This window comes from Pogoniulus pusillus, chromosome 4 (assembly GCF_015220805.1).
Source record: "Pogoniulus pusillus isolate bPogPus1 chromosome 4, bPogPus1.pri, whole genome shotgun sequence".
Lineage (NCBI taxonomy): Eukaryota > Metazoa > Chordata > Aves > Piciformes > Lybiidae > Pogoniulus > Pogoniulus pusillus.
Window position 1 is genome coordinate 6359865 of NC_087267.1, and position 13505 is coordinate 6373369.

Genomic DNA, 13505 nt, shown 5'->3' on the forward strand with positions numbered 1-13505 from the left:
AGGTAATGTGTGACAACAGACCTAGAGAGAACAAGCAGAGCAGGGTGAGTAGCTGTTTGGGAGTGGGCTTTGGTGCTCGCAGGTTCAACCTGCTGCGCAGCACCCAGCCTCTCCCAGGCTCACTACATACCTGCTGCTGCTGCTACAGAATGCCGAAGAGTTCCTTTTCAAGACTTGCACGGGCACTTGGCAGCTTTAGGGCTCCAGTGGTGTGAGAAATAAAAAGCTTCATATTTGTAAACCATTTGAGTGCCAGGGCTGCTAAGCAGCTGCTGGTGGTGGCCTTAAATAGACTCTTTTTTGAGCCTTGCCTTTGCCAAAGGACTACGGCGCGGGAACGCAGGCAGCAGGTAGGCACTCGGACGTGGCTGCGGGCAGCAGCTGTTCGCTCCAGCACAAGCAGCCCTGCCGCCAGCGGAGCGCCGCAGCGCCACCTAGTGCCGCACGGCCCCACCGCTGCGCCGGCTGAGGCTCGGAGACCGCCTTGGCTCTTACCCACTCGGCTCGTACTAAGTCGCAGGTACGGATCACAGTATCACAGTATCATCAGGGTTGGAAGAGACCTCACAGATCATCAAGTCCAACCCTTTACCATCAAAATGCTGCGCGGGCTTTGATAGGCAGCAATGACTACAGCGGAAACAGTAGGCTAGGTCTGCGGCGTCTGCCCCGGGGGCTGCGGGGATGGCGGGCAGCGTGTGCTGGAGCAGGGCATACAGGCAGGTTCGTTTACATTTTGGTTGTTTCTTTATTTCAAGGGAAAAAAAAAATGATCTAAACCGCCTAATCACTAGAATTGCACAAAGACAGCATCGGGCAGCACCTGGCCTAACTCTAGGGCTGCCCTCGTTTTTAACAGCTCTATCATAACATCAAAGACTAGTAGCAAACCCACCCTACCCCCAAACAATCCAAATATAAAACTTTTTGTACAAATGTATTTTTTTTTCTTTATGGTACATAATCACTCTTAAAATAACATCATTTCCTTAGCAAATGTTTGCAACCATATTAAAATAAATAAAATATCCTAGAGAAAGTTCAGTTTCATCATAAAACTGCCAACCAGAAGAGTATCAAAATTAATTTCATTATTAAAGTCTAGTTTTGATAGGTTTGGTTGTGGTTTTAGACCAGAGTAGAGAGCATGTAAAGGTGCCAGACCTATGCAGACTTTATATGAAGAGATCCACTGACAGATGTCCTACCTTTCACTACACACTGACGTCAGCCTGCACTCATCCCACTGGGAGTGTGTACAGGGTTGGGTTGACAGCCTCCTAGGTTTTAGAAGGAAATACCAATCCTCCCTTAACCGTGGAGAAGTGACAGATGTTGACTGGCTTGCAAGTCAATATCCTCTCGTCCTTCATTCTCACCTACGCACACGGAGCTGTGCGCTGTTATGAAAGGGCACTTGGCCTGTCCTGCTGATTTGAACTTAGTTGCTGCATGGAAAACAAAGAGGAGGAAGTTTTCTGTGCGCCTTGCTTGAGATTTGTCCCTTAATTCGTTTGCAGGAAGTGAATCCAAAGAATCTTTTTAGGTTCTGATTTTTCTATTTTTCACCCAGATTGGATTATTTCTTCTGACATTCTTCTTGCTGCTATCTGGTCCTCTCACCTCAGCCAGAGCGATTCTAGAAGTTTGCTGAAATTACTGTGTGGGACCCGGCAGGTTACTTCTGCTTGCCATCTCGTTTGTACCAAATCAGAGCAGCTTTGCAAAGAAAATCTGCTTTCACCATTAAAAGTGGCAAAATTTCAAAGCATGCACTAACTTGTGCGCTGTTAGCCACGGGAGGGAAGCGATTCCCGAGTGTAGCCGCTGCAGTGAACACCTCCTGCGAGGTTCAGATTGTGCGTGGCTCCCGCAGATTCAGAAGTGCTGCTCCTGTCACTGTGGGGCACTGCCAGCGATTCAGTCCACAAAGAGAGTGCCCACACCACGTCTCACAGCCTTGTCTCCTGCACTTCTTCCTCCGTCTCCTCCCGCAAGGCAGTGATTTGGGGTCGAGGTTTGCGTTTGCTGGAGTTTCTGTGATGTACCGGGAGTAGCTTAAGGCGATCCGCGTGGCTGATGGCTTGCCTGAAGGAGCTCTTTTCATTCAGCAGCTTCTGAATGGACTCATACTGCCGCAATTTATTGTCCTCGATTACCTGAAGGAACATTTCAGGCTGTTAGGTGGGTGGTGGTGCTGACAAAATTCAGCTAACAGAACTAATGGAGCAGGGAAGCGAGGCGAAGGTTATGGACATCTAACAGGGAAAGCTGCAGTTTGTAATTTCTAATTGCAACCACAAAAGTAGACACTAAAAGTTTTAACGTGGAAAACGTGCCGGTTGCTCAAGTTACAAAATGCTGTAGGGCTTGCTGATTTCTTCATGCAACTTGGTTTCTACCTCTGAGATGTATTTGTTCTGTATCCAGGCACTATGGCGTTGCTGTAGCACTGCTAAGCTGCTGGGTTAGGAAAGCGTTAACTGCAGAAAAGAGAGCTGTGTGACAAGCAGGGGGAGAAGGCTGCCAGCAAGGTGCCAGGCCTTCTTTGCTTTCTTCTCACCAAACAAGGAAGTGCTGCTGGCCTGTGTTTGAAGGAGACAACAGGTTTGCCCTGTATGGCTGTGCCAAACTCTCTTGTCAGGCTGGAGATGAGAAAAATTAGATTCCTCTGCTGGCACTGCAATGCCTGCGCACCTCGGGCGAGGGCACTGCTCTGAAGGGAAAAGGCTTTTAAAGATGGGTTGCTAAAATACTGTCTGGAGGATGGGATGCCTGCTCTGGACAGAGGCAGTGTGCCTGCCAGGGCTCTGCCAGCACAGTCGAGCACAACACAGCCTGTGGGCTGGTAGCAGGGCTGAAGTCCAGCACGGGTATAGAAACAGCACGTCCAAAAGATGTCCAGCCTGCCTGTCCTGACTCAGCTTCAGGCTGTATTCCTCATGCAGTGCTAATACACCCACCCTAATACTCGTGGAAAACAATACTTCACTCTGCTAGTCAAATAAAGGTCCTCCCTTATGGAAGAGCCAAGAACTCACAGAGGAAGGAACCCCGTTTTTAAGAACAGTTTCATAACTTACCTTTTATTTCCTTGCTAGCCATTTTTACGTAACAAAGGAAATAACCCAAGACTTTCGATGCTTGGTCATTTTGATTAAATGAGAAGGGAATATTCAAGTGGCTTAATGAAAGAAATCAGTGGTTCTGACCATCAGATCTTTTCTGCCTCACGAAGCCTCCCATTGCTCAAGAGCAAGTGCAGCTGTGTCTGCACAAGCAGTGGTGAAGCCCTGTGAGGCGCTGGGATTGCTCTGAAGCCTCTGAGCCAACTGGTAAGGTAGCAGTCGGTAGCTAAGTGACACAACTGTCCTTCTGGTTGAAAGAAGGAATCCATAAAGTAAATCAGTGCCCACTCACGTCAGAACTTGTACCCAAATGAAAAAGAGGAGGGTCATTGTACCTGGGGATTGTCTTCTGAAAGGACTAGAGGGCCCCATATGCTGGCAGGGGAGTCTGCTGCTTCCCTGGGGCCCGGGCCAGGGATGTTACCAGGAGGCTGCCTACCATAGTGCAGCCCTCTGGTTACTATCCCTGGTTGGTTATAGAGGTGGGAAATGAGAAGGTCAATACCAGAGGTCTAAAAGCAATCAAAAGGGACTCCAAGGCACTGGGAAAAGTAGTTGAGGGATCAGGGGCACAGGTAATCAATACCCTTAGCTGCACGTAGGAATGCTGAGAGGAAAAGGAAATCATGGCTGATTAACAGGTGGTGCAGAGGCTGCTGTCACCCACAAAATTTAGGGCTCTTTGACCTTGGGGAACTTTATATGATTCCAGATCTGCTAGCGACAGATGGGGTACATCTATCCCAGACCAGGAGAAAGATCCTGTCACATGAGCTGGCTGGGCTTGTTGAAAGGGCTTTAAACTAGGCTGGAAGGGGGAGGGGATCAAAGACAGCAGTACTGGAGGTGAACTGAAGAAAGCTGAGGGTGGTAGACCATAGAGATAGGGGTAAAACCAGCAGCCCAGCACTAATGCATGCAGTACGGGTAATAAACAAGAGGAGCTGGAAGCCTTGGTGCAAGAGGAAAACTATGATGTCATCACCATCACAGAAACGTGGCAGGAAGGCTCACATAACTGGAGCTCTGTAATCAATGGCTACAGACTGTTCAGGAGAGACAGGAGAGGGAGAAGGGCTGGAGAAGTGGCCCTGTATATTAGGGAAGCTCTGGACATCATGGAAGTGGAGATTAAGGATGATCAGGTTGAGTCCCTATGGGTAAGAATTAGGGGAAGGCCAAGAAGACTGACATCCTGGTTGGAGTCTGTTATAGAACACCTAACCAAGAAAAGGAGGTTGATTTATCATTCTTTAAGCAGCTGGAGGTTGCCTCAAGATCACCTGCACTTGTTCTTGTGGGTGACTTTAAGACTGCAGAGAAGAGGCAGTCTAGAAGGTTCCTAGAGTGTATGGAGGACAACTTCTTATGCCAACTGTTATGTGAGCCTACCAGGGATGCAGCCCTGCTCAACCTGCTGTTCACCAATAGAGAAGGGCTGGTGGGACATGTCAGAGGCTGCCTGGGGTCCAGTGACCATGAAATTATAGAGTTTCAATATACAGTGAAACCAGGAGGGGCATCAACAAAACCTCCACACTGGACTTCCGAAGGGCAGACTTTGGATTATTTGAAGAACTAACTCAGAAAGTTCCTTGGGAAACAGCCCTTAAAAACAAAGGGGTCCAGGAAGGCAGGACCTGCTTCAAGAAAGAGCTCCTGAAGGCAGAGGAACAGGCTGTCCCAGTGTGCTAGAATATGAGCTGATGAGGGAGGCAGCCAGACTGGAGGGGCAAGGAGCTTCTAAAGGAATTAAGGAGGAAAAAGAGAGTGTATCACCTTTGGAAAAAAGGGGAGGTATCCCAGGAAGAGTTTAAGGATGTTGCTAGGTCTCATAGGAAAAGTATTAGAGAGGCAAAAGCAGTTTTAGAACTTAGACTGGCCACTGCTGTAAGGGAGAATAAAAGATGTTCCTATAAATATATCAGTGGCAAAAGAAGGGATAAGGACAACCTTCACTCTTTACTAGATGCAGAGGGGAATATAGTAACAGAAGATGAGAGAAAGGCAGAGGTACTTAACACCTTTGTCTCATTCTTCAATAGTGGGACAGGTTGCTTCGAGGACAACTGGCCTCCCACACTGGCAGATGGAGCCAGGGAATGGTATAGTCCCCCTGCAATCCAGGAGGAAGCAGTAAGAAACCTGCTGAACCACTTGGATCCTCACAAGTCCCTGAGACCAGATGGCATTCATCCTAGGGTATTGAGAGAGCTGGCAGCTGAGCTGGCCAAGCCACTCTCCATCATTTATCAACAGTCATGGCTCACTGGAGAGGTCCCCAAAGACTGGAAGCTGGCCAATGTGATGCCCATCCACAACAAGGGCTGGAAGACCTGTTAACCTGTCAGGCAAGGTGATGGAACAGGTCATCCTGAGTGCAGCCACACAGCACCTACAGGATGGCCAAAGGATCAGGCCCAGCCAGCATGGGTTTAAGAAGGGCAAGTCCTGCCTGACCAACCTGATCATTTTAGGATCAGGTTACCTGCCTAGTGAATGTGGAGAAGACTGTGAATGTAGTCTACCTCGACTTCAGCAAAGCTTTCAACTTTGTCTGCCACAACAAGCTCCTGGCAAAGCTGGCAGCTTGTGGCTTGAACAGATTCACTCTGATATGGGTCAAGAACTGGCTGAAGGGCTGGGTCCAGAGAGTGGTGGTGAATGGTGCCACATCCAGTTGGCAGCTGTCACTAGTGGTGTGCCCCAAGAATCAGTGCTGGGCCTGATCCTGTTCAATATCTTCGTTGATGATCTGGATGAGGGGATTGAGTCCAGCATCAGTAAGTTTGCAGATGACACTAAGCTAGGAGCAGGTTTCAATCTGTTGGAGGGCAGGAGAGCCCTGCAGAGAGACCTTGCCAGGCTGGATGAGTGGGCAGAGGCCAACGGGATGAGATTTAACAAGGCTAAGTGCAGGGTTCTGCACTTTGGCCACAGCAACCCCAAGCAGTGCTACAGGCTGGGGACAGAGTGGCTGGAGAGCAGCCAGGCAGAAAGGGACCTGGGGGTACTGATAGACAGTAGGCTGAAGATGAGCCAGCAGTGTGCCCAGGTAGCCAGGAGAGACAATGGCATCGTGGCCAGCAGGACAAGGGAGGTTATTCTGCCCCTGTACTCAGCACTGGTCAGGTCACACCTTGAGTACTATGTCCAGTTCTGGGTCTCTCAACTCAAGAGAGATGCTGAGGTGCTGGAAGGTGTCCAGAGAAGGGCAATGAAGCTGGTGAGGGGCCTGGAACACAAACCCTATGAGGAGAGGCTGAGGAAGCTGGGGTTGTTTAGCCTGGAGAAGAGGAGGCTCAGGGGGGACCTCATTGCTGTCTACAACTACCTGAAGGGAGGTTGTAGCCAGGAAGGGGCTGGTCTCTTCTCTCAGGCAACCAGCAAGAGAACAAGGGGACACAGCTTGAAGTTGTGTTGGGGAGGTATTAGTGCCATGGTCTAGTTGATTGGATAGAGCTGGGTGATAGGTTGGACTGGATGATCCTGGAGGTCTCTTCCAAACTGGGTGATTCTGATTCTATAATGTGACCCAGATCATCTGAACACAGCTGTCTATGACAGCTCAGGTTATAAAGTGAACAGGACCCTGATGTTCTTTTGCAAGTGACTAGTTTGGCCCAGTGTGTCCTGAATGCCCCACATCAATCCAGCCAACCTCAGCAGCTCTGCGTGGTGTATTTTGCATGTAAAGAAACAAGAGTACAGGAGACATGGGGAAATGCTCACTAAAAACCGCTGGCACTCCAGCATCGCCTCCAGCCTGTGTTCAGAGAGTATCACCGTGCAGTTGGCAAATGCATGCTTCAGGGTCTTTCTGATCACTTGGGAAGTTCTGAAAGACAAACAAGACATGTATTTAGACTGTGATGTATATGACAGCAGCACTCATAGCTATATTGGTGGCATTGAAAAGTCTGGCTGCATATTGTAAAACTCACGTGCACAGACAACAACGTCCTGCAGTGCCTCAGTATGCTGCATTCCTCCTGTGAAAATGCTTACCAGCCATGAAGCTAAGGTTGTAACCTAGGCTGCTCTCAGCCCTCATGCTCAACTACTAACACGCATTACTGAAGTCAGGTTTAGTAATGGACCAGACAAGTTAGAGGAGGACTGCTGTAATGATGCTGCCTCACTGGTTATTCTCGTTTCATATTAGAAAGAGCAAATGATCAAGACGTACACAGGGTCCAGGTGAGCACTTGGTTCATCGAGCAGCAAGATTTTAGCTTTGCTGAGAACTGACCGGGCAAGACATATCAGCTGTTTGTGGCCATGGCTGAGGACACAGCCTCCATCCACAAGAACGAAATCAAGCTGGCCTGGAAATTGCTCAATTACAGACTTCAGCCCAACCTGCCAGAAGGAAAAAGGACAGGAAAAGATGGTGAGATGCAGTTACTGCTGGCTGTAGGTACAGCAACCAATGCCTTTAATTCCTTTGCCTTTCATTTCAGAGAACAAAGTGAAAACATGATGGGATTTATGTAGAGAAGCTGACAGTTAGTGTCTCATTTCTTTGCAACATACAATGACTTTTAGCATTGTGACCAAAACATTTGGAGCTAGGAGGCTAGAGAAAGCAATGTATCTGAAACATCTTATCCAGCAGTGATGTATGTCATTGGGAATAATTTTAAGGAGTGTGATTCTTGAAAGGACACCAGGCCACTTTGGTTACTGGAAGGGTAAAAAAAAAATGACCGAATTTCACATGCTATACTACAGCAACAGTGAAAATAACCCAGCTGACCACAGCCATTACCTTCATGGCTCTGAGAGCATTTCCCTGTTTCTTTTGCTGTCCCAAAGGTCTTGTGCACTTTGTTCATCCTAATGGCATCACAGGCTTCCATCCAGCATTGCTAACAAAATATTTTGAGGGGAGCATATTCCAAGAGAAGCTGCTTCACTTATGCCAGAAACCAGCCCACAGGATGTCTTCTCACTGCTTACCCCAGGGCTCCTTTTTGCTTTCACTGGGAGATGCATTTTGTACATGTCAAAGCAAAGCTTTGCATCTCCCATAGGTCCAAAGTGATTGACCTCATTGGCAAAATCAGCAGCACTTACAGAGATTTTTTTTGTCAAGTGAGAGAAGTGGGAAACACATCTGAGCTGCAGTGCTCTGGCAGATGGTACACACATGTGATACAACCCAAGTGGTTATGAACTGCTCTCTCTTGGATTTTTTACATATTACTGCTCTGCAATTCAGCTGCATTCCGGGGTTAGAAGAGTGGAATTCCTCCTTTGTGTTTCCATTTTACTTATTAAACTGTAGGGGGTGTGCACATGTGTTGAGTTTGGGGCCAAGGCTTTGTTTCTCACTCCTCTTTTGGATGCACATTGTGTCCTTTAATTAAATTTTGCAATCAATGACTGAAAAAGGTCCAACTCCCAGAGCTGGACTAACTCACTTTGCTAGTAAGACAGATTTGAAGAGCATGAGCTTTGTAAACAACCAATAAAAAGCTCTTCATCTTCTCTATTTGCTCTGCTCTCTCACCTGTGCAATGAAAAATGGTATCGCATACGGACATGCCAAACTCCTTAACAACAAATGCTTCAATGTGATGTCTTCTCATGCACTGCAGAGGAGGTTTAGCTCTTTAAAATTCCAGGCTTGGTTCACACACACAGTGAAAACAATCTTCAAAAGCAGAAGCTGAGCTTGTCATTTTTTTAAGAAAGAGGATGTTAACTCACATTCCCTTTTGCCTCAGAGAAGTGGAGAAGCAGCCCTGAGCACCCTACCTCTGCTAGGACAATTTATTTACAGTAGATTACTCATAGGAAGTGGCTACTTTCTTCTTTTCCAAACACAGAGAACAAATCAGATAAAGCCTAAAGACAGAGAAGGCAAAGACAGAGCTAACCTCCTGGATGGAAAATGAGGACATTTTTGGATTAAGCCCAACACCTGAGTGTTCTGATACTCTTAAGACTTGCTGTGAAAGAAAAATGCACCAATTAATGGGTCTGCATTAATTAGGGCATCCCTACCTTGGAAATAGAAATCAGCTTTCTAGACTGCAGCTCATTTCCTCCTGTAATTCTCACCTACCTTGTCTCCAGGCATGACATACACCTGTGTGAACTATTAAGTGCTATCAGAGCCAATAGGTGGCATCTGACAACCATAATGCATGCGGTTCCAGCCAGCAGGGAAAGAGACAAGTCAAAATCTGGCCCCTAATCTTGAAGGGCAGGAGAGTTCTAAAACCTCAAAATAAAATTAGGGGGAAACCTTCAAGTTCACAAAATCTAGTACTCTGTGAATCACTACCTGGAAAGCACTTGGAAGAAAGGTTTTTCTAAGCTGAATGTGACCACGGCCCAGTGCAATAATACCAGTCTTGTTTCTAGGACAGGCCACCAAAAGTTTTCTGGTTTCCAGTGTTTGCTAATTATTTCTACACATTTAGGTAGAAAAATGCCTTTTAGACATTACATATACTTGACAAAGCATTCATAGAATCAACCAGGTTAGAAGAGACCTTCAAGACCATCCAGTCCAACCTAGCACCCAGCCCTGTCCAGTCAACTAGACCATGGCACTAAGAGCCTCAGCCAGGCTTTGCTTGAACACCTCCAGGGACAGTGACTCCACCACCTCCCTGGGCAGCCCATTCCTATGCCAATCACTCTCTCTGGGAAGAACTTCCTCCTAACATCCAGCCTATACTTCCCCTGGCACAGCTTGAGACTGTGTCCCCTTGTTCTCTGGCAGAAGAGGCCACCCCCCACCTGGCTACAATGTCCCTTCAGGTAGTTGTAGACAGCAGTGAGGTCAGCCCTGAGCCTCCTCTTCTCCAGGCTAAACAACCCCAGCTCCCTCAGCCTCTCCTCATAGGGTTTGTGCTCCAGGCCCCTCACCAGCTTTGTTGCCCTTCTCTGGACACCTTCCAGCACCTCAACATCTCTCTTGAATTGAGGGGCCCAGAACTGGACACAGTACTCAAGGTGTGGCCTGACCAGTGCCAAGTACAGGGGCAGAATAACCTCCCTTGTCCTACTGGCCACACTGTTCCTGATGCAGGCCAGGATGCCATTGGCTCTCTTGGCCACCTGGGCACACTGCTGGCTCATCTTCAGCCTACTATCTACCAGTGCCCCCCAGGTCCCTTTCCTCCTGGCTGTTTTCCAGCCACTCAGTCCCCAGCCTGTAGCACTGCTTGGGGTTGTTGTGGCCAAAGTGCAGAACCCTGCACTTGGCCTTGTTCAATCTCATCCCATTGGCCTCTGCCCACCCATCCAGCCTGTCCAGGTCCCTCTGCAGGGCTCTCCTACCTTCCAACAGATCAACACCTGCTCCTAGCTTGGTGTCATCTGTAAACTTACTGATGCTGGACTCAATCCCCTCATCCAGATCATCAATAAAGATACTGAACAGGACAGGGCCCAGCACTCATTAAAATGAGAAAAGATTAACAGGACAATTTGCTGTCTCAGTTTCCTCCCCTTTTTTTGTTGATTGTCAGGGTCACCCAGAGGAGCTAAATGTAAAACCTGACCTATTCTAAATCGCTGCATGAGGAACCCAGACTGTGCTGCATGGAAGTTCGTATATTAGGGAATAAGGAAACATGGTTTACAGCATAGCATTTCCTCCTCAGCACTTTGTTTTGGTAAGACTCCATATAAATGTAACATGTGACAGACGTTTGACTTGCTTTGCACTCTGCCATAAGCACTTCAGGAGAGGTATACAAATAACACTGAACTGGTTTACCTCCTCTGCAACTTTCCATATTTCTTCATCATTCCACTGCCCATAAGGATCCAAATTCATCCGAAAAGTTCCAGAAAATATGAACACTTTCTATGAGAAAAAAGATGTATGGACATGAGCAGACAGATACCTTGAAACATTTGTGTGAAGTGTAATTGTGTAAATTGTAAAGCACACAGAGAACCAGAGAGTCATAGAATCATGGAATCACAGAATCAACCAGGTTGGAAGAGACCTCCAAGATCATCCAGTCCAACCTAGCTCCCAGCCCTATCCAGTCAACTAGACCATGGCACTAAGTGCCTCATCCAGGCTTTGCTTGAACACCTCCACGGATGGTGCCTCCACCACCTCCCTGGGCAGCCCATTCCAATGCCAATCACTCTCTCTGGGAAGAACTTCCTCCTAACATCCAGCCTATACTTTCCCTGGCACAACTTGAGACTGTGTCCCCTTGTTCTATTGGTGGTTGCCTGGGAGAAGAGGCCAACCCCCACCTGGCTACAGCCTCTCTTCAAGTAGTTGTAGACAGCAATGAGGTCCCCCCTGAGCCTCCTCTTCTCCAGGCTAAACAACCCCAGCTCCCTCAGCCTCTCCTCATAGGATTTGTGTTCCAGGCCCTTCACCAGCTTTGTTGCCCTTCTCTGGACATGTCCCAGCACCTCAACATCTCTCTTGAATTGAGGGGCCCAGAACTGGACACAGTACTCAAGGTGTGGCCTGACCAGTGTTGAGTACAGGGGAAGAATAACCTCCCTTGTCCTACTGGCCACACTGTTCCTGATGCAGGCCAGGATGCCATTGGCTCTCTTGGCCACCTGGGCACACTGTTGGCTCATCTTCAGCCTACTGTCTATCAGTACCACCTCCCACTGTTCTCAGATAGAACCTACTGCAGATCATTAAAACTTCTGGAAAAGATTGCTCCTAAAAAAGTTTTTACTTCTTTTTTTTTAATATACTTTCAGTTTTTATCAATTTTCTTATTAAAAACTTACCCAATTTTATCTGGAAAGGAACAAACCAACCAAACCAAAACAGTAGAAATTACAGTTTGACAGCTTTTGGGGATAAAAGATTCCTGTTTTGGAACAAGACTTTGAAAACCTAATTTTGATTCTCTACTCAGTGAAACATATTCAAACAAAAAAAGGGCCATGACCCCAAAGCTCATGTTTCCACCATTTTATTCTGGGAGAAAACAAACTCTTGAGTACTAACTGGGACTGTGTCCTAGGTTGGTTTTCATCAGTGAATTTTCTTTTTCTAATCAACTCTAGCCAAATATATATTAGCATCTTTCTGTTACCTGACATTTCAGAATGTGCCAGTCCTGTCTCAGAAGATCTCTTACACTGTCATGTTCCTGAGGTGTGATCCAGCACAATCTGATTCACAGCTGTAGCAGCAACTTCTCTGCTCCCACAGCTCGTGTTCTCTCCCTGCTCTGTCCCACACCTCCTTTCTGCCACACAAGATTACAGAACCATAGAATGGTAGGGGTTGGAAGGGACCTCTGGAGAGCACCTGGTTACCTGGACCAGATGATCTTTTGAGGTTCCTTCCAGCCCCTGACATTCTATGATTCTAGTCCAACTGCCCTGCTAAAGCAGGTTCACCTAGGGCAAGCAGCACAGGAGTGCATCCAGGCAAGTTTTGACAGTCTCCAGAGAAGAAGACTGCACAACCTCTCAGCAGCCTGTTCCAGTGCTCTGTCGCCCTCACCATAAAGAAGTCTCTTTGTGTGGATATTTGTCCATTGCCCTGTGTTGTATCCTTGGGCACCACTGAAAAGAGTCACACCATATCCTCTAGACTCTCATCCTTTAGCTCTTGCTGAGTATTGAGAAGATCGCCTCTCAGGCTGCTCTTCCCCAGACTAAACAGTCCCAAGTTTCACAGCCTTTCCTTCTCACAGGAATGCTCCAGTCCTCTCAGCAGCTTTGTAGCCTCTGTTGGACTCTCTCCAGTAGTTCCCTGTCTCTTTTGCAATGGGGAGCCCAGAGGGGATGCACATATCCTGGCCCTGACAGCACATCCTTCTTGCACTGAAGTGTACTATTCACTTCTGCTTTTCTCATCAGCTTAGGCAAGTAGATGTAAGTGAATATCACTTAGATATACATTTTGTAGCTCAAAAAACAGTGACTCAGACAAAACTAAACATTTGCTTAATCTCTTTTCACATGGTGTGTGTGTCATAGTCTGGTGAAAATTATTTTCTTCAAGGGACACTGAGGTGAACAACATTTCTGATGAGAGAAAATGAAGCTGTGGCTTTCTATGCTGCGAGATACACCTGCTGCTTGTAGAAGGGAGAACTTGCTCTCAAAGAACTTAAGTGCCTTCTTGAAATGTATTACCATTTGCTTGCTCTTCCCTTATACACACAGAACAAATACCAAGAGGAAAAAAATGAGACAATTGTTTTCTCTTGTCTTACTAAAGAAAATATTTATGTAGAGAAAAATGTGTTGAAGTGCCAGTGGTTCACAGCCATATAATTTATCAGACTCTTGGTAGTCAAATGCTACTAAAGGCAGTCAAGGATTAGCTGTACCAGCAGGAAAAGGCTGAGAGAAACACTTAGCCTGTCATTTCCCCGAGTTTGGCCAGTCTACCACAACATCCTTCTA

At 47.2% G+C, this 13505-nt stretch overlaps 1 protein-coding gene across 4 annotated transcripts in view; it reads right to left on the reverse strand.

Moving 5' to 3' along the window:
- Positions 1–724: 724 nt before the first annotated feature.
- The window catches only part of CFTR (CF transmembrane conductance regulator), a 96999-nt gene continuing 84218 nt past the window's right edge, over positions 725–13505 (reverse strand). For all 4 annotated transcript variants that reach the window (XM_064142069.1, XM_064142071.1, XM_064142068.1 and 1 more), the window contains 4 exons: positions 10870–10959; positions 7318–7490; positions 6861–6966; positions 725–2159 (listed from right to left, as the gene is read on the reverse strand). In XM_064142069.1, the coding sequence (XP_063998139.1) occupies positions 1953–2159; positions 6861–6966; positions 7318–7490; positions 10870–10959 (576 nt within the window). In that variant the 3' untranslated portion in view covers positions 725–1952. The remainder of the gene's footprint in view (positions 2160–6860; positions 6967–7317; positions 7491–10869; positions 10960–13505) is intronic.